Here is a 26,078-nt window from a genome sequence, read left to right as displayed (position 1 = left end):
TGATAATTGGTGATATTGAGCATTTTTTCATGTGCTTATTGATCATTTGTATTTCTTCGTGGGAGAATTGCTTCTTCAGGTCTTCTGCCCATTTTTGAATTGGGTTGTTTGTTTTTTTCTTATTAAGTTGTATGAGCTGCTTAAAGATTCTGGAGATCGAGCCTTTGTTGGTTTCACCGTTTGCAAAAATTTTCTCCCATTCTGTAGGTTATCGTTTTGTTTTACTTCTGGTTTCCTTTGCTGTGCAAAAGCTTGTAAGTTTCATTAGGTTCCCATTTGTTTATTCTTGCTTTTATTTCTATTGCTTGGGTAGACTGCCCTGGGAGAACATTTTTGAGATGTATATCAGATAATGTTCTGCCTATGTTTTCTTCTAGGAGGTTTATTGTATCTTGCCTTATGTTTAAGTCTTTGATCCATTTTGAGTTTATTTTTGTGTCTGGTGTAAGGGAATGTTCTAGCTTCACTGATTTACATGCTGCTGTCCAGTTTTCCCAACACCATTTGCTGAAGAAACTGTCTTTATTCCATTGTATATTCTTGCCTCCTTTGTTGAAGATTAGTTGACCAAAAGTTTGTGGGTTCATTTCTGGGCTCTGTATTCTGTACCATTGGTCTATATGTCTGTTTTTATACCAGTGCCATGCTGTCTTGATGACTGTAGCTCTGTAGTATTGTCTGAAGTCTGGGAGAGTTATTCCTCCAGCCTCTTTCTTTCTCTTCAGTAATGCTTTGGCAATTCTAGGTCTTTTGTGGTTCCATATAAATTTTATTATGATTTGCTCTAGTTCTGTGAAATATGTCCTGGGTAATTTGATAGGGATTGCATTAAATCTGTAGATTGCCTTGGGCAGGATGACCATTTCAACAATATTGATACTTCCAATTCAGGAGCATGGGATATCTTTCCATTTTTTTTAAGTCTTCTTTAATTTCCTTAATCAATGTTTTATACTTTTCTGTGTATAAGTCTTTCACCTCCTTGGTTAGATTTATTCCTAGGTATTTTATTACTTTGGGTGCTATTTTAAAGGGGATTGTTTCTTTATTTTCTTTTTCTGTTGATTCATCATTAGTGTAAAGAAATGCAACTGATTTTTGAACGTTAATCTTGTAACCTGCTACCTTGCTGAATTCTTTGATTATTTCTAGTAGTTTTTGTGTGGACCTCTTAGGGTTTTCTATATATAGTAACATGTCGTCAGCATATAGTGACACTTTTACCTCTTCTTTTCCAATTTGGATCCCTTTTATTTCTCTCTCTTGCCTGACTGCTGTGGCTAGGACTTCCAAGGCTATGTTGAATAGGAGTGGTGATAGTGGGCATCCTTGTCTTGTCCCAGATTTTAGTCGGAAGCTTTTGAGTTTTTCACCATTGAGTACTATGCTGGGTGTAGGTTTGTCATATATAGCTTTTATTATGTTGAGATATGTTCCCTCTATACCCACTTTGGTGAGAGTTTTTATCATAAATGGGTGCTGAATTTTATCAAAAGCTTTTTCTGCATCTATTGAGATGATCATGTGGTTTTTGTCCTTTCTCTTGTTGATGTGATGTATTACATTGATTAATTTGCGTATGTTGAACCAGCCTTGTGTCCCTGGGATGAACCCCACTTGGTCATGATGTATAATCTTTTTTATGTGCTGTTGGATTCTATTTGCTAATATTTTGGTAAGGATTTTTACATCTATGTTCATCAGTGATACTGGTCTGTAATTCTCTTTTTTGATAGTGTCTTTGCCTGGTTTTGGTATCAGGGTGATGGTGGCTTCATAGAATGAGTTTGGGAGTATTCCCTCCTTTTCAATCTTCTGGAAGAGTTTGAGAAGGACTGGCATGATTTCTTCTTTGTATGTTTGGTAGAATTCCCCGGTGAAGCCGTCCAGTCCTGGACTTTTATTTGTAGGGAGGTTTTTTATTGCTAATTCTATTTCATTTCTAGTGATTGGTTTGCTCAAGTGGTCAGTTTCTTCTTGGTTCAGTCTTGGTGGACTGTATGCTTCCAGAAACTTGTCCATCTCCTCTAGGTTATCCAGTTTGGTTCCATATAGTTTTTCATAATATTCTCGTATGATATTTTGTATTTCTATGTTATTTGTTATAATTTCTCCATTTTCCTTTCTTATTTTGCTATTTGTGCTCGTTTTTCTTCCTTGTGAGTTTGGCCAGAGGTTTGTCGATTTTATTTACTTTTTCAAAAAACCAGCTTTTGGTTTGACTGATTTTTTTCTTTTTTTTTAATCTCTATTTTATTTATTTCCTCCCTGATCTTCATTATTTCCTTCCTTCTGCTGACTTTTGGGTTTTTTTGCTCTTCTTTTTCTAATTCTTTTAGCTGGTGGGTTAGATTGTTTGTTTGAGATTGTTCTTTTTTGAGGAAGGCCTGTATCGCTATAAACTTCCCTCTTAGCACTGCCTTTGCTGCGTCCCATAAATTTTGTGTGGTTGTGTTTTCATTTTCATTTGTCTCAAGGTATTTTTTAATTTCAACTTTGATTTCATCATTGACCCATTGGTTTTTTTTTTAATAGCATGTTGTTTAATCTCCATGCTTTCCTTTTTTTCTCTGTAGTTGATTTCTAGTTTCATGGCATTGTAGTCAGTAAAGATGCTCGAGATAATTTCTATCTTCTTAAAATTGCTGAGGCTTCTTTTGTGCCCAAGTACATGATCAATCCTAGAAAATGTTCCATGTGCACTTGAAAAGAATGTATATCCTATTTTGGGGGGATGTAATGCTCTGAAAATATCCACCAAATCTAATTTTTCTATTTTATCATTTAATTTCTCTGTTGCCTTATTTATCTTCTGTCTGGAAGATCTGTCTAGTGATGTTAATGTGGTGTTAAAATCTCTAACAATGATTGTATTCACATCAGTTTCCCCCTTTATCTCTGTTAGTAATTGTTTTATGTACTTAGGTGCTCCTATATTGGGTGCATATATATTAACGAGTGTAATATCCTCATCTTGTATTACTCCTTTAATCATTATAAAATGCCCTTCTTTATCTTTGTTTATGGCCTTTGTTTTAAAGTCTATTTTGTCTGAAATCAGTACTGCTACACCTGCTTTTTTGGCTTTTCCATTTGCATGGAATATCATTTTCCATCCTTTCACTCTCAATCTATATGTGTCCTTCTCCCTAAAGTGGGTCTCTTGTATGCAGCATATTGCAGGTTCTTGCTTTATTATCCAGTCTGCCACTCTATGTCTTTTGATTGGAGTCTTTAGCCCATTAACATTTACAGTAATTAATGATAGATGTGTGTTTATTGCCTTTTTGAACTTATTTCTGCCATTGACTTGGTATTTTCTCTTTGTTCCTTTCTTCTTCCTTTTGTGATTTGGTAATTTTCCTTTGTATTATCATGGATTTTATTTAGTTTTTGTGACTCCCTTGTAAATTTTTGGCTTGTGGCTGCCCTTTTTTGTAAGTCTATTAGCCCATTACTATAACTGTTTTTATTAAACTGATAGTAACATGATCTCAATCCCATCCTACCGAGAACAAAAAATTTTAAAAAGAAAGAAAAAAAAATACCGTATATTTTCTTGCTTCCCTCTCCCACTCTTAATGATTTAGATGTCTTCTTTTACAATTTCGTGTTTCTTCTATTTGTAATTCATGGTAGTTATCACCCTTTGTGGCATTACCTTCATGACACTGTCTAGAGGGAAGATACCATTACAAGAGAATTTCAGTATTATTATGCTTCATGCAAAGATACTTAAATTTTAAAAGCTTTTTTTTTTAATTTGTAGGATCTGGAGACTCTGATGATTTCAGTCTGAAGGATGCAGTGAAAGCAACTTCCTCAGTAAAGCGTGAGTAGTAAATCAAAGTATTAAAAGCAAATAATAGTGCTTAATATGCACTACCCACTCAGAATACCCATTCAAAGAAAGAAGTAGGTGGCCTGTATTTCACTTGATTAGATATAATATGGTTATTATAAAATGCATTATTGAAAAGAAAATCTGAATGTTTAAACTCCTTTGTTTCCTTTGTGGAGAATACCAAATATGTGTAATAACTGGTATGGGATTTTCTCCAGTTTAAGTCATAGCCCTTACTGCTGTGACACACCAGCAGTGGCCTCCAAGGACTATCTTTTTCTAGCTCATAAAAAGGTACTTTGAAGCAAATAAGGGATTTGTTTCTCTTTTTAGATCTTTTTATAATGGCTGTTCTTAAAATGGTGTCTATGTGTAATCTCTCAAATGCTGAGCTTTGTCATCTTGAAATGTTTTCGAGAGAAAAGTTTTAAACCATTATTTAAAAATATGCATTAATGCTTAGAAGGTAAAGCTGAGATTTCTCTTGATCCCTCTCCATCCTACAACTGCTTAAGTCATTTTGGGGTATGCTGGTTCCAATTTGTTTTCTCTGCTGTTATGTACATCTGTACACATAGATTGTTCGGTGTTTTTTTGTTTTTCATAACATGTGTAGGGCTTCTTCATTTAGTTATGTCTGTTATTTCACAACTTAAAAAAATTTAATGTGTATTGAGTACCTGAGTGAATATATCTTGTCTATGTTAGCTTCCTTTGTATGGGCTGCTGTAACAAAGTACCACAAACTGGATGGCTTAAAACCATAGAAATTTATTCACTCACAGTTCTGGAGGCCAGAAGTCCAAAATCAAGGTGTTGGCAGGACCACGCTCCTACTTGAAGACCGTAGGGGAAGAATGCTTCCTTGCCTAAGCTAGCTTCTGGTGGCTCCAGATGTTCCTCAGCCTGCAGCTACATCACTCCAACGTCTGCCTCCATCTTCACATGGCCATCTCCTTCATCTGTGTGTCTTCTCTTCTTTGGTCTCTAATAAGGACACTTTGTTGGATTTAGGACCCACCTGGATAATCCTGAATAATTTCATCTCAAGATCTTTACTTCATTACATCTTCAAAGACCCTTTTTCCAAATAAGGTCACATTTCCCACATTCTGGATTTTAGGATTTGGCTATTTATTTGGGGGAGCCACCATTCAACCTACTACATTTAATATCTATATCTCATACACAAACCTGTGCTTCATAGAGCTGGCATTCCAGTGAAGTGGCTTTGGCCATGACCAGCGATGCAACTTCTTACTGACAGACATGTGGTTTGATTCTCTTTTGCACAGTTGTAAGTGGGGATCCAGTGAACACTCTTGTCTGTATCCTTTGTGCCCAAGTACAGTGAAGCTGTCAGGCCAAGGGGAATATGTAGTCTATATTTTAATGGATTCTGGCAAATTGTTTCCAAAATGAATGTGTAACATATACTCCCACTCACACTGTTATAAGAGTACCTTTTTCCTGACCTGCACCATCACCAGATTTTACCAAAAACTTTTTACCAATATGATGGGAAAAAGTCATCTATTTTTTGGCCATTCGCATTCTCTTTGGTGAATTATCTGTTCATATCATTTCCCCATTTTCTGCCAAGTTGCTTGTCTTTTTTATTTTAGTTTAAAAACATTTTTGGAAATGTAACTGATTTACAATGTTGTGTTAGTTCCTGGTGTACAGCATAGTGATTCCGTTTTATCTATTTATCTATCTATCTATCTATCTAAACTATATATAACTGTATATATAGTTATATATTTTTTCTTTTTTATATTCTTTTCCATTATAGGTTATCAGAAGATATTGAATATAGTTCTCTGTGCTATACAGTAGGACCTTATTGTTTATCTATTTTATATATATAGTAGTTTGTATCTACTAATCCCAAACTCCTAATTTATCTCTACCCACCTTCCCCATTGGTAACCATAAGTTTGTTTTCTGTGACTATAAGTCTGTTTCTGTTTTTTACATAAGTTTATTTGTATCATCTTTTAAGATTCCACATGTAAATGATATCATATGGTATTTGTCTTTCTCTTTCTGGTTTATTTTACTTAGTAGGATAATCTCTAGGTCCATCCATGTTGCTGCAAATGGCATTATTTTATTCCTTTTCATGGCTGAGTAGTATTCCATTGTATAAATATGCCACATCTTCTTTATCCAGTCATCTGTCCATGGACATTTAGGCTGCCTCCATGTTTGATTGTTGTAAGTAGTGCTGCTATGAACATTGGGGTGCATGTGTCTTTTCAAATTAGTTTCCTTCAGGTATATGCCCAGGAGTGGGATTGCTGGATCAGATGGTAAGTCTATTTTAACTTTTTTTAAGGAACCTCCACACTGTCCTCCATAGTGGCTGCACCAACTTATAATTACATTACCACCAACAGTATAGGGAGGCTCCCTTTTCTCCACACCTTCTGTACCATTTATTATTTGTAGACTTTTTAATGATGGCATTCTGACTAGTGTGAGGTCACACTTCACTGTAGTTTTGATTTGCATTTCTCTAATAATTAGTAATGTTGAGCATCTTTTCATGTACCTGTTGGCCATCTGCATGTCTTCTTTGGAGAAATGTCCATTTAGGTCTTCTACCCATTTTTTGATTGGGTTTTTTTTTTAATATTGACTTGTATCAGCTGTTTGTTTTTGGAAATTAATCCCTTATTGGTCGCATTGTTTGCAAATACCTTTTCTCAGTCCATAGGTTGTCTTTTTATTTTGTTTATGGTTTCCTTTGCTGTGAAAAAGCTTATAAATTTAATTAGGTCCCATTTGTTTATTTTTGGTTTTATTTCTATTGCCTTGGGAGACTGACCTAGGAGAACATTGCTACAATTGATGTCAGAAAATGTTTTCCCTGTGTTCTCTTGTCAGAGATTTATGGTGTCCTGTCTTATGTTTCAGCTTTTAAGCCATTTTGAATTTATTTTTGTGTATGGTGTGAGGGAATTTTCTACCTTCATTAATTTATGTGTGGCTGTCGAGTTTTCCCAACATTGTATATTCTTGCCTCGTTCATCAAAGATTAATTGACTGTAGGTGTGTGGGTTTATTTCTAGGCTCTCTATTCTGTTCCATTGATCCTTATGTCTGCTTTTGTGTCAGTACCACACTGTTTTGATTACTGTAGCTTTGTAGTATTGTCTGAAGTCTGTGAGGGTTATTCCTCCAGGTTAGTTCTTTTTTTTCAGTATTGCTTTGGCAATTCTGGGTCTTTTGTGATTCCATATACATTTTAGGATTATCTGTTCTAGTTCTGGGAAAAACATCCTGGATAATTTGATAGAGATTGTGTTAAATCTATAGATTGGTATCGATAGTATGGCTATTTTAATATTAATTCTTCCAATCCAAGTTATTTGTCTTTTTAAAATGAATTTGTGAAATCTCTTTGATACTCAGAATTAAGAAAGGCAGGGGCTCTGGAGTTAGACTTCCTGTGTCTGAACTCTGTCTCTACCCTTATTAACTGTCAACTTGGGCAAGTTAATTGAGTTCTTTGCACCTCAGTTTCCTCATCTGTTACATGAGGTTAATGATAACCTTCTAGGTTTATTACAATGGTTAGATGAGGTGGCCCCTGTGAAGCATTTAGCAGAAAATTTGGTACAAAATGAGTGTTTAGTAAGTGTCAGCCATTATTATTGTTCTTTGACTGATTTGATTGGAAAGACTTACTGTGGCTGGGTCTCTGAGGTAAGATGATTGCCTGATAGAGGCCTTTTTGATATTTATATCCCATTCTCAGTTGTGTGCCAGCCCATTTGATCTTTGTTAGCATCCATCAGCCAGTGTGTCTGGGACCCATAAGACCACCAGCACATGGTGTCTTCGGTTGAGTGACATCCCTCAAGACCACATCACTCTGCCATCCTTTTTCTCTATCTTAGCTTGCATTTCTTGCAGCTGAGGTTTCGAAGAGATAGGCCCATCCATCTCTTTGGCTCAGCTGTTTTTCTGGGGAAGAATATTCTCCTTTGTATATTGTACGTTTCTTGTTTAAAGAATCCCTGACACCTTGGTCAGGTTATTTGTACGTGGCCTTCATTCATCCATTCAACAATGTTTACTGAATGCTTGCTTGTTGCCAGGCACTAGTCCAGGTTCTGGGCATACCATGTGGACTAGGTCATTGCCCTCATGGAGCTATTTTCTCCACAAGGATGTAGATAGTACATAATATAATTCTGGATATTATTGAGTCCTCTGGAGCAAATACAATAGGGTGATGGGGCAGGGAGGGCCCAAAAAAGGAGTGGCTATTTTAGATAAAGCAAGCAAAGGCCTCCCTAAGGAAAGGTGACATGCAAGAACAGGGAAAGAGCCTTCAAGGCCAAGGCCTTAGGTGTAAGAGCCCTGAGGCAGAAAAGAACTGGGTTGACTCTGGGGCCTGGAAGGTGGCCTGTGTGGCTAGAGTGTGGAGAATGCTGGAGAAAAGAACAGTTGGCCGGGGCTGGATCATATAGTCTTATAGGGCACAGTGACTGCTTTATTCTAAGGACAAGGGGGACTCCTGGAACATTTTTTTAAAAGCTTTATTTAGAAAAAATTCACATACCATCCAACTCAGCTATTTAAAATATACAATTTGGTGGTTTTTAGCATATTCACACAGTTGTGCAAGCATCACTACAGTCAATTTTAGAACATTTCCATCATCTCCAAAAGAAATCCTGTGCCCTTCATTTATTACCCTCTGATCCCCTGACTCTTCACCTCCCCCCCCAGCCCCTGGCAACCGATCTCTTTTCCAACCCTCTGGATTTCCCTGTTCCAGACATGTAAATGGAGTCATAGAATACTTGGACTTAATGTTTGGCTGCTTTCACTTAGCATAACGTTTCCAAGGTTCATCATGTTGCTTTCAGAATTTTGTCCCTCCGTCTCCTCTTTCTTCACTCTCCCCTTCCCTCCATCTCTCCTCTTCTCTCTCCACCTCTTTTTTTCTTCCCCTCCCAACTCTCATCTCTCCCTTTTCCTATGTATAATCATCTCACAGGGGACCCTAGCTCTGCATTTGCCAACTAAAGCTTCTCATGAATGCTGTGGCACCATCATTAAGCCACGCCTAGGGGATGCTGACCAGCTTCATTGACCATTTGGTTGTGGCACACATTCTAAAGATGCACTCCTGGCAGCGGTGCAGTGTTGCTGGCAGCATTTGCTGAGCATCAAAGAATTCTTTCTAAATTTGTCATTTGGAGAAAGGCTTCACAGAAACTGAAGCCTTTATTTTAGGAGCTCCCTGCTTTGATGAAGTTGACCTACTATTCTAATTCCTTGATAAGTAGCTTGGCTTTTCTCATCTCAACTATGGATGATAATAAATCCCATTTAAAGAAAATCTGTAGTTAATAGTATCTTTAAAAGTCCACAGATCCAAGCTCATGTTCTACATCACGGCAGGCTCAGGCTCTGACGGAGCAACTGGTTCAGCAGGCACATAAGGAGCATGCTCTCCTGAACTGGAACCTGCCGAGCTTCAGAGACACCGTAACGCTAACCCTAACCCTACATGAGGCTTCTCCAGAAACTGTGACTAGTAGGGCCGGACCCCACAAAGCTAGAATGATCGAGAAGGTGTGGTAGTGCCATAAGGATAGACATGTAGATCAATAGAACGGAAATGAGGATCCAAAATAAACCCTTAACATCTATGTTGATTTTTTTTAAGCTGGAAAAACAAATATTTTTACACAAGAGCTGTGTGAGTCATACGGATTTTAAGCTAATATTCCATAAGTGGCAATTGCTTTTCTGGAAGTTGCTCAAATAGTGGTTTCAGTAATCTAATTCCTCTTTCCTGACTGTACAGATCACCATAATATAAGCTATACATAAAGAGCCTCATTTAGACAGGTAAGCTATACTTCTTCATTTTACAGATGTAGAGTCAAACGGAAGTTATAGATACAAAATTATCTCTAGATTAAAAAAGAACAATGATAGCAGGTTATCGCTTGTGGTTCTCTTGCCATAAAATGTGTCCATAGCTGTGGCCTTCACATTGAAATATGCATTAGTGTCCCCAAAGCCTTCCCAAGGAGTGAAGAAGTATGATCGTTTTTAAGAAGAGGACTTTCCATATTCTTAACTTCTATGTGTCCTTTTACTAAAACTGAATTGTGGCAGCAGTTGTAGTGATGCTCTCTCCTTCTTTGTAAATAATTTATTAAAGTAAAATTCACAAAATATAAAATGAGCCATTTTAAAGTGAACAACTCAGTAACATTTAAGACATTCACAATCTTGTGCTACCACCACCTTTATCCAGTTCTAGAACATTTCCATTACTCCAGAGTAAAACCCCTCACCCATCAAGCAATTTCTCTTCATTTTCCTCTCCCCCCTAGCCCCAGACAGTCACCAATCTAATTTCCTTATCACTTGATTGATCTCTCCTAGATATTTCATATAAATAATGTCATATAATATGGGACCTTTTGTCTCTGGCTTCTTTCACATAGCATAATGTTTTGGGGGTACATCTACCTTATAGCATGTATCGTTGTTTCATACCTTTTTATGCCTGAGTTATATTCCATTGTACAGATAGGCCACATTTTATCTAATCATCAGTTGATGGACATTTGACTGTTTCCACCTTTTGGCTATTATGAATAATGCTGCTATGAACATGCATGTACATGTTCTTTTTTAAATACTTGTTTTTAATTCATTAGGGCATACACACACACACACACACACACACACACACATATACATACCTGAGAGTGGATTCACATACATGGTCATTCTATACTTAACTTCTGGAGGAACTGCCAAACTATTTTCCACAGTGGCTGTACCATTTTACATTCCCACCAGCAATGTATGCGGATTTGAATTTCTCTACATCCTCGCCAAATTATTTTCCTTTTTTCTTTGCCCCCAAAGTTTTGTACCCTTGACTAACACCTCCACTGTTTCCCTCTCCCCGAAACCCTTAGTAAACATCATTCTACTCTCTATGAATTTAATTATTTTAGATTTCACGTAAAAGTGGGATCATGTAGTATTTGTCTTTTTGTGTCTTCCTTATTTCATGTAGCATAATGTCTTCCAAGTCCATCCATGTTGTCCCAAAGGGAAGGATTTTCTTTAGGGCTTGCATGTATATACCACATTTTCATTATTCATTCATCCATCAGTGGACACTTGGGTTGTTGCCATATTGTGACTATTGAGAATAATCCTGCAATGAACTTGGACATGTAGATACCTGTTTGAGTTCCTGATTTCATTTCATTTGGATATATACCCAGAAGTAGGATTGTTAGACTAAATACTTCTATTGTTCTTTTTGGGGGGGAACCTCCATACTGTTTTCCATAGTGACTGCACCATTTTACATTCCCACTGACAGTGTGCAAGGGATCCCTTTCTCCACATCCTCACCAGCACATTTGGGTTTTTTTTGATAGTAGGCATCCTAACAGGTGTGAGATTATGCCTAATTGTGGTTTTGATTTGCATTTCCCTGATGATGAGTGATGTTGAGGATGTTGTGTACTTGTTGGTCGTATTCATTTTCTTTGGAAAAATGTTTAGGTCCTTTGCCCATTTTTAAAATTGAAGTATAGTTGATGTACAATATTATGTAAGTTACAGGTGTACAGTATACTGATTCACAATTTTTAAAGGTTATATTTAAATTTATAGTTATTATAGAATATTGGCTGCAGTCCCTTTGCAGTACAATATATCCTTGCAGTTTATTTTGTACATAGTAGCTTGCACTTCTTAATCCCCTACTCCTATATTGCCCCTGCCCCCTTGCCTCTCCCCACTGGTAACTACTAGTTTGTTCTCTTTATCTATACGTTTTTTTTTTAATATTCATTAGTTTCTTGTATTTTTTAGATACCAAATGTAAGTGATTTCATACAGTATTTGTCTTTCTCTGACTTATTTCACTTAGCGTAATACTCTCTAAGTCCATTCATGTTGTTGCAAATGGCAAAATTTATTCTATTTTATGGCTGAGTAGTATTCCATTGTGTGTGTCTGTGTGTGTGTGTGTGTATGTATGTGTGTGTGTATATATATATCCCCCACATGTTCCTTATCCATTCTTCTGTTGATGGTCACTTGCATTGCTTCCATGTCTTGGCTATTGTAAATAATGCTGCTATGAACATTGGGGTGCGTGTGTCTTTGCAAATTAGTGTTTTTGTTTTTTCAGATATATACCCAGGAATGGAATTATTGGCTCATATGGTAGTTCTATTTTTAGCTTTTTCAGAAGCCTCCATTACTGTCTTCCCCAGTACCTGTACCAATTTACATTCCCACCAACGGTGTACTAGGGTTCCCTTTTGTCTACATCCTTGCCAACATTTGTTATTTGTGTTCTTTTTGATGATAGCTGTTTGGACAGATGTGAGGTGATATCTCATTGTGGTTTTGATGAGCATTTTCTTGATGATTAGTGATGTTCAGCATCTTTTCATGTACCTGTTGGCCATCTGCATTCCTCTTTGGAAAAATGTCTGTTCAGTTCTTCTGCCCATTTTTTAAATTAGGTTGTTTGTTTTTTTGATGTTGAGTTGTATGAGCTGTTCATATATGTTGGATAGTAATCCCTTATCACTCATATATTTTTTTTCCCATTCAGTAGGTTATATTTTCATTTTGTTGATGGTTTCCTTTACTACAACATAAGTTTTAGTATGTTATGTTTTTATTTCCATTCATCTCAGTGTATTTTATAATTTCCCTTCTGATTTCTTCCTTGACCCATTTGTTATTGGGAGTGTGTTGTTTAATTTTCATGTAACTGGGAATTTTCCAGGTGCCCGTCTGTTAATGATCTCTGTTTTCATTCCATTGTGGTTGGAGAACACAATTTGTATGATTTCAAGCTTTTAATATATATTGAGATATTTTTTGTAGCCTAGCATGTGGTCTATCTTGGAGAATGTTCCATGTGCAGTTGAGTAGAATGTGTTTCCTGTTTTGAGGGGATACATTCTATAGATGTCTGGTAGATCTAGTTGGTTTATAGTGTTGAAATCTTATATTCCCTTTTTGTTTTTCTAACTGTTCTATCTATGTTTGAAAGGATCATATTGAGATCTCCAACTATTATTGTTGATTTGTCTGTCTTTCCCTTCAATTTTGTCATGTTTTCCTTCATGTATTTTGGACCTCTGTTTTTAGGGGCACATATGTTTAAAATGTTTTATCTTCCTTCTGGGTTTATCCTTTCATCATTATGTCAGTCTTTGACTACTGTAACAATTTTTGTCTTAAAGTCTATTTCAGTAGTATAGCTCTTCCAGCTCTCTTATGGTTGCTATTCTCATAGTATACCTTTATCCATCCTTTTACTTTCAACCAATTTCTGTTTTTGCTCTTTTTTTCTGATTAATTATTGAGTGATTGCTGCATATAAAGCTAGACCTGTTTCATCTCTGCCTTTCCCATTACTTAAATTTTGTTTCCTTCTACTAGCTCCAATTGTAGGAACAGTTATAGCATAACCTTTTTTTGGCTTCATTATTTTTATTTTTGTTTTTTTAACAGCATAGTCTTGATGGAAAAGTCATGCATGGCATGGCATGTAATTGATGTGCTAGAATTCCATAATTTTAAAGGAATATGGTTGAACCCATAGACCTAATATTACAGCAGTAACTACATTTATATAACATATTTTGTTGGTATTGTAACCACTTTTACTTTATAAGACACTTTCATATTCTACTGGGAACATAACATCAGGTCACCCCTGGGCGATAGTATCTGTGATTATGGCGCCAGGTTGAGAGTGGTGGAAACCAAAGCGCAGAGCTTTCAGGGGTTGTGGAACTTTCAGGGGTTGTGCTCAAGCTCTGGAGCTCCCTTAACTGTGGTCATCTGAAGATCTGGGCTCAAGTCCCAGCTCCACTCATCACCAGGTCAAAGGTGGGGTCACATCCACTTCACCATCCATCCTCTGAAGAAAAGTGAGCAGAACTCGACTCATCTAAACCTTCTTGTATATCTTTGTCATCCTCAGAGTGGTTCTTCAGAGGCCTTAAAAGAGGTCTCAAGGACCAAGACAGGGGTGCTCTACTCGTGCTGTGACTTCCCTGAGCCCTGCAGTGGCTGCTATATTTTGTTACTAAATGTGCCCCCTTCCCCCTTTTAGAGCGATGGGACCATGTCACCACCACAACCAAAAGACCGGGAGTGACCAGAGCTCCAGCGAAGCCTGCAGGTAACACGGCTGTTTTGAGGAGGGCACTTGGGAAGGATCCTGTGGAGCTCCCTCTGGGGTAGTATCTAGTTGAACTACCCATAGTGTTAAGCCCTGTGTGTGCATTACCAACTGAGACCTTCATCTCAACATGGGGCTTCAGTTAATAGAGCATATACCTGGCCAATTGGTATAATTTCTGTGTTTTTTAATGAAGTCCCACTTAGGAAAATTTCAAGATTAAAATATATTTGGATTTCCTCCCCTTTTCAACTAATTCGCAATCTAAAATAGGGGAAGACAGAACTGTTTAAGTTGTCTGAAGCCCATCACATACTTCCTTTAGGCAGATGGAGCATTTTGGAGTGGCATTTGTTTTACAGTGTCATCTTTCAGTAAAGGATTTTGAAACTTGTTGCTTCGTTGGGACTCTTTCTTGGAGCTGTTTTAACCTTTCTCCAGATGGGCCATTTTAGTGTTCAGATGTCATCACTGCTGTAAAGAGAAAGCTAGTGTTGGGGTGGGGGACACAGTCATTGCTCCCATCTGGCAACTTGTTACTGGTACTTAAGGTGCATGCTACCATGTTCCTTGAAGTAGATGGCTACCTTTCTTCTGAAGAGACAGTCATGACCCAAGAGTTAATGCTGCTTTATGATTTGTCCCATGTCTTCACATTTGCAGCCTCTAAGTTGTGCATTGTGATCACACAACCTCCCTCTTGATTGTCCAGTTTATGGACTCTATGCAGCTGGTTTTGAATCTTGGGTTAACACCTATAATTGGTGTGTATACTGTTAAAGCCATCTGACCGCTGGCTGAAGCAAAGCATGTATGGGAGTATAAATTAGTTGAGTGCGGGAGGACGAGGTAAGTTAGAGGAGGAGGTTGAGTGCACAGGCCAGAACTGTAGCTCCTGGTTAGGGTGTAGCTCATTAACTCCCACAGCCCACAGAGCCACTCCTGGCCTTGCAGAGTTTGGGGCACGTCGAGGCCCAGGAGAAACCTGCTACAGTGGTTCTCAAACTTTTGGTGTCAGAACTCCTCAAATTATTGAGGATCCTCTATTGAGATGTGTCACATCCATCAATATTTATCATCCTTGGACTTAAAACTGAAAAAACTTTAAATATTTTTATTTATTCATTTAAAATGAACAATTATAAAACCACATCAGTTAACATAAATAGCATATTTTTGTGATAAGTAACTGTGTTTCATAAGACCAAACAGAATTTAGTGGGAAGATTTTTTTGTGTGTATTTTTGAAAATTTCTATGATCTCTGTCTTAGTGGAGGAGTTGGCCTCTAATGTCTGCTTCTAGATTCAATTCTTGTGATGTATTGTTACGGTTGAAGTATCTGAAGGAAATATGGCCTCACATAGATATGCAGCTCAAAAAGGGAGGACTATACCAATAGACTTTTCATGTAATTGTGGACATTCTTCTTTGACAGGACACCAAAAGCTCAACCAGGGGTTGTTCCGTACAGGTGAAGTGAAGTGTGGAACCATATTAATGAACTTTCCATCCTTGACCCCATTGAACCCCTAGGGACTTTCTTACCCTTTGAGTGGATCTTTTACTCAGTGATGGTCTGGGGGCATCATGCACTGGTCACTGGGAACATGTCGGTGCCCTGACTTCCGTATATGCCTTTCCGTGTTGATACATTTCATTCTACATCAAAACATCTCATTTGTTACTATCACCAACCATCTCATTGGAAAAAGTCTTGAATGATTGGGAAGCTGTCAAGTTCACAGTAGTGGTTTTTCAAAATTCTTGATGTTGCTTGAAATCTTATATTTTATCATTGGCAACAACAAAAAATACTGTCAGTTGTTTTCCTCGAAGTGCTGGGCTCCCTTCGTTCATTTGCAAGGAAATGTCTGCCAGATTCAAGTCAGCATAACCAGAGTTAGTCTGTCATTCAATCTTTCAAGGAAGAACTTTGTGTGAGAAAAGGTCGGAGATCCCACTGTCTAGCAGCTAACGCTGCTTACAAGTGACACACAGTCACACAAGTGCTTTTCCGTGTGTCAGCCTCTGTATTTTGATGGGACACTGAAGTACTTTAAACATACTTGCTGTTTTATCAGAGTATTTAAAGGCCAAAGTTGAAAAAAATTAATAATTTTTGGCTTGTTTTAGTTGTCCAGTGCTGCCTGACATTACCACAACCTTGGTGGTTTAAAACAATTTTCAATGATTTTCTATGTTTCCCTATCCTGCTGCAGTCTAGGCATTGAGATGTCAAACCGTTTTTGACAAAATGACCTTGATTATCAAGTTTCTCTTTGCCTAACTTTTAAAAATTTAATCTTTTATTTTAACTCATGACAGATTTACGTGTAGTTGTAAGAAGTACTACAGAATGATTCCTTATCCCCGCCACCCAGTTTTCCCCCATGGTAACATGTTGCGGATTGAACTACAATATCACAGACATTTGTTTTTGTTTTTTTTTTAAATAAAAAAACTTCATATGTACTTTTTAAAATGTTTTTATTGAGGCAACATTGGTTTCTAACATTATATGTTTCATGTGTATAATCTTGTATTTCTACTTCTGTGTACACAACATCATGCTCACCACCAGAAACTGAATTTCCACCCATCACCCTACAGTAGATCCTTTACCCATTTCACCCTCCCCCTCGCCTCTGGGAACTACTACTCTGTTCTCTGTATCTATGTGTTTGTTTTTATTTGTCACAACCATTTTATTCATATTTCCAAGTTCTGTTTGTACTCATTTCTGTGTGTGTGTTTAGTTTTATGCAATTTTATCCCACATGCACGTTTGTGTAACTGCCATGACAATCAGGCACAGAAAAGTTCCATCACCATAAATATTGTTGTTCGGTGGGATATTTACATGTCACTTAGAACCTGATGGTTGGTTGTGTTTGCCAGTTATACATTCTTCTAAGGTGTCAAATGTTATCAAATACATGAGCCTTACTTGTTCATAGCATTTCCTTATTGTTCTTTTAATAGGTGCAGAATCTATAATGATAGCCCCTGTTTCATTCCTTATATTCATGTTTTGTCCTTTCTCCAATTATATTCGTTAGTAAGGCTAGATACAGATATGTCTATTTTATTGACTTTTTGAAAGAACAAGCTTTGTTTTTGTTGATCTATATTTCTTATTTTCAATTTCATTGATTTCTGCTCTATATTATTTCCTTCTGTCCACTTGCTTTGGGTTTATTTTTGTTTTCTAGTATCTTGAGTTAGGAACTTGGATTATTGATTTGAGACCGTTGTCTCTAACTTAAACATAGTTTAGTGCTATAAACTTCCCTTTCAGCACTACTTTAGCTGCATCTCACATATTTTGATATGTTGTATTTTCATTTTCATTAGTGCTATTTATTCTTAAAATTTCCTTTTGAGACTTTCTCATTGACCCTTGTTTTATCTAGCAGTGTTTTGTTTATTTCCAAGTGTTTAGAGATTTTCTTGTTTTCTCATGTTTGTTTCTAGTTAGATTCCATTATGGTCAGAGATAACACTTTATAATTTCAATACTTTAAAATTTGCTGAGGTTTATTTTCTGATTCAGGATGTGATCTATTGGTGAATATTCCATGGATGCTTAAACAATTATTGTGCTGTGATTTGGTAGTATCATGCCAATCACATCCTGATAGTTGATTGTGTTGTTCAGTTCTTCTGTATCCTTGCTTGTTTTCATTCTAGTAGTTCTGCCAGTTGCTGAGAGTAGAGTATTGAAGTCCCCAACTATAAATTGTGGATTTGTTTATTTCTTCTTTTATCTTAATGTGTTTTGAGACTCTGTTGCTTGGTACATGCACATTTAGGATTGTTCTGTGTTCTTGGTGAATTGATCCTTTATCATTATGTGACATCTCCCTTTATTGCTAGTGAGAACTATCAGGTCATGTCTTACAATGTTTTTTTACACTTTCCGAAAGATTCACACTTATAATTCTTTAATCTATATACAACCCCAAGGCTCTATCCAAAAAAGATAGGTAATATATTGTAAATTACCTGGGTAGTTTAAAGATTACATTATTGGTCTGTAAAACTCATTGAGGCTTTTTCCCCAGAAACATTGCTGTTTCTAAGTGTTTGCTGTGTACAGCACTGTCTATGCCTTTTTCCTCCCTTACATTTCCTTTCCTTCTGCTACCTCCAAATGGAGGAACAATTATGGCAGTCTCAAAGGTCAAGAAAAATTGTTGGAAAACTCATGCATGGCATGGTCCCTGCAGTGGCTGCTATATTTTGTTACTAAATGTGCCCCCCTCCCTGCTTTTAGAGAGATGGGACCATATCACCACCACAACCAAAAGACCGGGAGCGACCAGAGCCTGCAGATAAAATGGCTTCTCTGAGAAGGGGCACTAAAGGAAAGGCCATGTGGAGCTCTCTGGGGGGCAGTGTCCACATGAACTTACCTGTAATTTAACCAATTGACTTTCTCTTTTATATTTTGGGGTCCCCTGAAGCAGATGATTTTAACTTGGCTGATGCCTTGGATGATCGAAATGACCAAGATGGTGGCCACAGGAAACCGAGTGCGGGAGGAGGAGGTAAGTCAGAACTGGTTGAGCACAGTCATTAACTCCCACAGCCCACAGAGCTACTCCTGGCCTGGCAGCGCTGGGGACACTTTAAGGCCCAGGAGGAACTCACGACGGTGGTTCTCAAACTGTTTGGTTTCAGGACTCCCCAGATTATTGAGAATCCTCTATTTAAATGTGTCACATCCATCAATATTTATCATGTTTGAACTTAAAACTAAAAAAAAATAATTTAAAATGAACAACAGTAAACTCATACATGTTAACATAAATAGCACATTTTATGGGAAATAACTATGGCAAGATAAAAAGAAATTCAGTGAAAAAAGTAGCATTGTACATTTTTGCAAATTTCTGTTACGTCTGTCTTAGTGAAAGAGCAAAACTCTCACCTCTGCTTCTGGATTTGGTTGTGACATGTTACAATTGATGCATATGAAGGAAATCTGGCCTCATGCAGATACGCAGTTGAAAAGGGGAAGAAAATGTAAATAGACTTTTCATATCATTGATTCATATCATTTTTCTTTGCTAAGACACCCAAACTCGACCAGTGGTTGTTTCTTATAGATTAAATGCAGTGTAGAATGTGAAATCACATCAGTGAATTTTTCATGCTTGATTTCATTAAACCCCACAGGGACTCTATTATACTTTTGATGGGACTTTTGCCCATTCATAGTTTTGTGCATTGGTAATTGGGAAAATATTGAGGTTCTGAGGCCTTTTGAACTTCCAGATAATGCTGTGTTTCAGTACACAGTACCCAAAAGTCACCACCCATCTCATTAGAAGAAGTTTTTAAGTATTGGGAAGCTGTTATGTAGTACTTGTTGCCAATCATAATATTTCAAACAAAAATGTTTGGAAAAATCTATATCTACCACTGTGAGCTTAACAGCTCCACAGTACTTAAAAGACAGTTTCTAATGAGAAAACATCTGCCAAATATTCAAGCCACCAAAACCATAGTTTGCCCATCATTATTTCTTTCTAGTAAGAGTGACCTTCCATGACAGAAAGCAGCTAATACAACTCAGAGCTGAAACAGTCACACAAGTGCTTTTGTTCTAGTTTGTGTGTGTGTGTGTGTGTGTGTGTGTTTTGGTGGGGGGAGGTAGTTAGGTTTATTTATTTATTTATTTTAGTGGAGGTACCAGGGATTGAACCCAGGGACCTCATGCATGCTAAGCACTCACTCTACCACTGAGCTACACCCTCCCCCCTTTACACACGCTTTTTTGAGTCAACTATAGTACCTCGGAGTGGAACAGAAATGCTTCCCATTTCATCACACAGAGTGTTAGAAGATTTGGCCTCGGTGGTTGAGCTATAATAAAATTAATTTTTCTGTTTCCTTGTGTCAGTTTTCAATTGCTATGTTTTGTTTTCTCCAGGTTTTTCAGACAAGGACCTTGAAGACATATTAGGGGGTGGTGAATACAAACCTGACAAGGGTAAAGGTAGGAGCATTGATTTGTTCAAACACCTTTTTCTTGTTAAAGACATGATTACACAGCTCCCAGGTTGATTGAGCTGTTCTTACTCAGCCTCTGGGAAATAAAAGATAGTTCCTAGACACCTCTGCTTGCACTTTGGGGCTCACTTGGAATGATGTGGTCTATGCAGCTTAAGCAGGGGGGTTTATAAGCCAACGTGGAAAAGCCACCCATTTCCCTTAATGTTCCCTAAGCCAGGGTCAGGGAATGTGTCCATACAAGGGGAGGCTGCTGAGGCAGTCCCAGTTACAGTAACTGAAGGTCAGGAGACTTATTGGGAACAGCCTACCCAACCTGGGGAGCCTGTTGCTCTCAGAATAGGGGGAGCAAAATTCATCAGGACAAGAATTATTTTAAGAGATCCATAGCAAGTCAGGTATCTTTAAAAATATCATTTTATTTTGAAGTTTGTTAAAAAAAAATTGTTCAGAAGAATTCCTGTGTGCCCTTCACGCAGTTTCCCCTGATGTCTTAACATAACTATAGTTACATTGTGAAAACCAGGAAACTGACACTGGTACCTTATTGTTACTAATTAATGTGCAGACCTTATGCAGATTTCATCAGATGTTGTGTGTACTTCTGTGTGTGTGTGTGTGTGTGTGTGTGTGTGTATACACATGCACACATGGGTCAATGAAATTTTATCACATGTGTAGATTTGAGTAACCACAACCCCATTTGGGATGCAGAATGCACAACAGTACCATCACCACAGGGAAACGCCCTCATGTTAACCCTTCATAGTCACCACCTCCCCCGAGGCCAGATAGTTTTAGTACCCCCCAAACAACCAAAGATTTAAATCTATTTTATTTTCATATGTTCTCAAGATCTGATCCTAGTATGGAGACGATACTAGCCAGACTTGATATGGCAAAATGAGCTAGGGTTGTAATTTGTGATCGCTACTTATGGTTGCAACCTGTATTGGTGGTATGTTGTCATTATAACTTAGAGTTACAGTAATAAGCTTTTATAGGTAAATATTGTGATGATAACCTGTTGTGATGCTGAGTTGTGAGGGTAACATTTTGTGGCAATACCCTATTGTGGTTATGCCTTGTGGTTGTGAGTGTAACAATTTAGGAGTGTAACATTTCATGGGTGTATCTGGTGGAACCCTGCTACACTCCCCACATTCTAGACTGTGGCACTAGTGTTTGCTCCTTTCTTGTATGAACTGTGTGCCTTTCTCATGGAAACAGTGTTGTCTCCTGATTAAAGGATCCTGTAGTCAAATTTGTCCTTCACAACACCTTTCCAAACAGTGTCATTTTGAGTAAAAAGCTCTAAAAACCTCTAACTGAAACTCACAGGTGTCAGGAGAACATGGAACATTTAAAGGGCAAACCCAGCAAATTAGCCAATTACTCCAGGATGACAAACTGTATCTCCAGATGGTGAGATAAGAGCGGTAGTAGGGTGTGTAAGCACGCACGCGAGTGAACGTCTCAGTGACATGTCGAGGGGTTTCCTTATTAAAAGTACCTGTTTTAACAAGGAAGGAGTGTTAGGAAATTCTTTAATTAGGCTCATATTTGAACTTCTCTTGTAAGGAATAATCAATTGTTACCTTAAGTTATACCATCTGTCATGACAAGTGTCAGGAAAAGAAAATAGAGTTTCGGCCAAAAATACAAGTGGGGCTATACTTCAGTCAAAAAAAAAACTGAAACATGGTTAGGATAAGCACATGATGAAATTCTCAGTCACTGTCCTCTATGCAAACATGCTAATGCCATGTATGAAGTTAAAACATCACCTTTAAATGAATGATGATCTTTAGCATAAAAACCATCCTAATTAATGCATTGGCTAACCTTGGGTGTTAGGCACATAGACTCAGTTCTAATTTTGGAGTCTATTTCTGAAATAATGTATTGTCTATTGTATATTTTTTCCAAGAAAATATTTCTAATGGTGCCGTAGGTGCCCCATGTTTTGTCTATAGGTAGCAGCGACAATCTCTCATCAACAGGTCCAATCAGCCCCAGTCCCTTCAGCCTCCTCCATTCCCTAGCATTTTCACTGACTGAGAAGCTTGAGGCCAGTCAGTTTCACTTCCTCATTGTCTCATGTGCAGTCTACATCCTGGTGTATGCAAGACTCTCCTCGCATTCCCCCAGAGTTGCTCTTTGGTCCCCAATGATTTCTTGGTAATCACAGCCCTCTGTCTTGTGTGAGCTCTGCAGCATTTTACTTTGATGATCACTCTTGCCTGCTGGGTCAATTTCCTTGGGTGTCCAATTCAGTATGTCATTCTCCTCCCCCATTGGAATGGAAGGGTGTTAGAAATTAAGATCTCAGCGTTGAGTATATTCATTAGTGGGATGTCGCTACTTCTATACCCTTGAAGTGGGAAGAAGTAGGAAATGGGAAGTATATGGATGCCTTTTAGACCATGTATCCATATGGATCTATAATTATTTCTGTATCTATCCATCAGCAGCCATATTAACCTAAACATGAGTTCATACTTCTATCTTTTGGCAGTAGATTACAGTTGGAGACATATTTTAGTATTTTTTTCTTGCTCATCTGTAACTTCCCCCTCTAAGAATGAGACACCTACCATTCATCTGTTGGCTTACTTGCTCAATTCTGGTACCATGCATGTATAACACAATCAGAATCATTAACCCATAACCCTGTGAGAAACAATTTTACCAATTACATTCCAGTGTTTTTCTTCTTTTGTTTTTACCTTACAGTTTTAGTCAAAGTACCATTTTTTGTGTATATGATGAGAACTGTTAGGATTTACTCTGTTAAAGATTTTCATATATAACGTACAGCAGTGTAATGATATTTATCATGTTACAAAGTGCCATTTTTTTAAGGTTATTTGGGTAGCTCTTTTATTCGCCCTCCATTCAGTGCAGTTACAACATACAGTTATATTGCAGATAGTCATTTGTCACAGTCTGCATTTCATCCTGGGATCCCCCACCAACCTAGTTGATGTTTTGTTTTGTTCTTTTGCTTGCATACGTTAAAGATCACTCTTTGTGATATACAGTTGTTTGGGGTTTTACAGATGTATATATAGTCATGTGTCCTCCACCTTAAGTACCATACAGAACAGTTCTGTCACCAAAAAGTTCTTCTATACACCCCTTTGGTACTCAGCCACTCTCTTTCCTCAACTGTAATCATTCTCCATTAGTGCAAACACTAATCAGGGTCTTTTTTGGTGGGGGGAGGTGATTAGGTTTATTCATTTGTTTACTCATTTTCAGTAGAGGTACTGGGTATTGAACCCAGGACCTCATACACATTAAGCATGTGCTCTACCACTAAGCTATACCCTCCCCCACTAATCTGTTTATTATCTCTATAGTTTTACCTTTTCTAGACTGTCACATAGTTGGAATCATACAGTAGGTAGCCTTTCCAGACTGGCTTCTTTCACTTAGCAATATGCATCAAGGGTTCCTACATGTCTTTTCATGTATACCTCTTTAGAATGGTAAGTACTATTCTGTTGCCTGGATGTACCACAGTTTGTCCATTCACCTAGTGAAGGATATCTTGGTTATATTCAGTTTTTTGGTGATTATGAATAAAGCTGCTATAAACACTTACATTCAGGGTTTTATGCAGACATAAGTTTTCAGTCCACATGGGTACATACCTAGGTATATGATTGTTGAGTCATACAGTAAATCTATCTTTAACTTTACAATAAACTTCCCAGCTGTCTTGTACAATGGCTGTACCACTATACTTTCCCATGAGCAATGAATGAGAGTTCCTGTTGCTCCATATCCTCATCAGCAATTGACAATGTCATGTTTTTTAAAAAAAATTTAGACATATCTAATAGTTGTATAGGGGTATCTAATTGTTTTTTCATTTGTATTTCCCTAGTGGGAAGTGATGTTGAACATCTCTTTCTTTTACATTGTTCAGAGTTTTTGCACATATCAAAAATTAAGTTTGCTTTTATCAGCTGTTTTTTAACCTAGATGCAAGTCCTTTATTGGGTATATGATTTTGAAAATATTTTCTCCCAGTCTGCAGCTTGTCTTTTCCCTTTCTTAATAGTATTGTTTATCCAGTAAAAATATTTGTTTTTCGTAAAGTTTGATTTATCAATTTTTTTTCTTTTATGGATCATGCTTTGGTGTTTAAGAGCAACCAAGTTCATGATTTTTTTCTTATGTCCTCTTCTAAGAGTTGTATAGTTTTAGCTTTTACATTTAGGCCTTTGTTCTGTCTTTTAGTTAATCCGTATATGGTATGAAATAAGGGTCCGACTTCATTCTTTTTGCATGTGCATATCCACTTGTCCTGGTGCCACTTGTTGACAAGATTATCCTTTCCCCACTGAATTGTCTTCACTCCTTTGGTGACAATCAATTGACCATAAATGTAAGACTTTGTTTCTAGACTCTCAATTCTGCTCCTTTGATGTCTGTGGCTGGCCTTCAGCCAATACCAGCCTCTCTCTGCTGGGCCTGTGCTCAGCTTTGGGGTATCCAAGGCTTATGTGGAGAGTGTATCAAGCCCCCTGTGGTTGTGTCACCGCTCTATTAAATCCCTGGCTAGTTGACTGGTTGGCTTGCTCAGCCTAAAGAAACTGCTGGTTTTCCCTGTTCACTTGCCACTGAGATTGCTCCCACAATGCTCCAAGTCACGTGGTTCCCGTTTGGCAGCTGCAATGCAGTTGCTGGTTTTCACGGCCTGTCCACCTCTCCCCAGTTGATCAAGCTGCTGAAAGACCTGGAGGAAGGGGAAATATGAGTAGGAGTCCAGCTGTTCTCACTGAAACTAAATGTATTTCCTGAAGTAGCTGTCTTGGGTTGTCCAGGGTTATAGTTGCTTTTTGAGAAGAGTATTGATTGACCTCCTCAGTCCCTCTTGCCAGAAGTCCTCTCCCCTAGTATCTTTTGAATCTGGAATATTCTTTCTCTTTGCCTCCCTCAAGCCCAGGCCCATATCATCTCCCCTTGGTGTCATTACCTTTATCTTTTAACTGATCTCCTGGCTCCAGTTTGTCCTCCATGCAGCTGCCAGAGAGAACCATCAGGAAAACGATCTTGTCAGTCCTCTGTTTAAAACTACTGTGTAATAGTGAAAAGACAAACAGCCCAATTTAAAAACGATCACAAGAGACACTTCAAAAAGGAAGTTCTATGAAGGTGCTCAAAATCATTATTTGGGAAATGCCAATTAAAATCATGATGACCTATCACAGCACAGCCACCAGAAAGGCTTGAAGCAGAAAGACTGACAATACCAAATCTTAGCGTGGCAGCGGAGCAACTGGAACTCCCAGACGTTGTTGGTGGGAATGTCAAGTTTCTTATAAAGCTGAACATAGGCCTCCCCTGTAACTCAACAGTTTCACTCCTTTTTAAGATAAATGAGAGTTTATGTTGAAAAGAGCCTTATAGCAGAATGTTCGTCACAGCTTTATTTATGATAGCAGGACAGCAACAAAAGAAACTGTAAACAGCCAGATTATCAACAGGAGAATGGATAGACAAATTGTGACCCATATTCATACAATGGAATGAATTACTGATACACATAAGAACAAGGATAAATGTCAAAGATATTGTGCTGAGTGAAAGAAGCCAATGAAAAAAGAGTACATACTGTATGAGCCCCATCACATGAAATTGTAATAGTTGGAAAACTAATGTCTAATGTCATAAATAAGATCCACAGCTGCCAGGGATGGGGGTGTGGACAGGGGTTAATTGGGCAGGGACAGGAGAGAAGTTTCTGGGGTGTTGGTAACATTCTGTATCTTGGCGTGGGTCTGGGTTCCACAGGTGTGCGTGTCTGCCAAAACTTAGGAAATGGCACATGTGAGATGTGTATTTTATTATATGTAAATTGTACCTTAAAAAAGGAATCACTTGCAACTGTGGAACTTTAGGTTATAATGTGTTTTGAGGGGACCTGTACTGATGTCTGAGACGTACTCTGAAATGCATCATCAAATGCATCATCGGA

General features: G+C 37.8%; 1 protein-coding gene and 1 non-coding gene across 3 annotated transcripts in view; one reads left to right on the top strand and one right to left on the bottom strand.

Annotated features, from left to right (window-relative positions):
* CD99L2 (CD99 molecule like 2) overlaps window positions 1–26,078 on the top strand; it is a 94,087-nt gene that overhangs the window by 49,915 nt on the left and 18,094 nt on the right. The window contains exons 2-5 of one of the 2 annotated variants that reach the window (XM_072956501.1): window positions 3,770–3,832; window positions 13,998–14,066; window positions 18,538–18,618; window positions 20,007–20,072. In XM_072956501.1, coding sequence (XP_072812602.1) covers window positions 3,770–3,832; window positions 13,998–14,066; window positions 18,538–18,618; window positions 20,007–20,072 — 279 coding nt within the window. Of the gene's footprint in view, window positions 1–3,769; window positions 3,833–13,997; window positions 14,067–18,534; window positions 18,619–20,006; window positions 20,073–26,078 lie in introns of both variants that reach the window. The other variant, XM_072956500.1, reaches the window with a different exon arrangement.
* On the bottom strand, window positions 23,351–23,423 carry TRNAI-AAU (transfer RNA isoleucine (anticodon AAU)). Its single transcript has one exon. It is a non-coding gene; the product is annotated as a tRNA-Ile (tRNA).

The sequence above is a fragment of the Vicugna pacos genome, chromosome X (genome assembly GCF_048564905.1).
Source record: "Vicugna pacos chromosome X, VicPac4, whole genome shotgun sequence".
In the NCBI taxonomy this organism is placed as follows: domain Eukaryota; kingdom Metazoa; phylum Chordata; class Mammalia; order Artiodactyla; family Camelidae; genus Vicugna; species Vicugna pacos.
The sequence above is the reverse complement of the archived record's forward strand: the minus strand, read 5'-3'. Positions and strand labels throughout refer to the sequence as shown.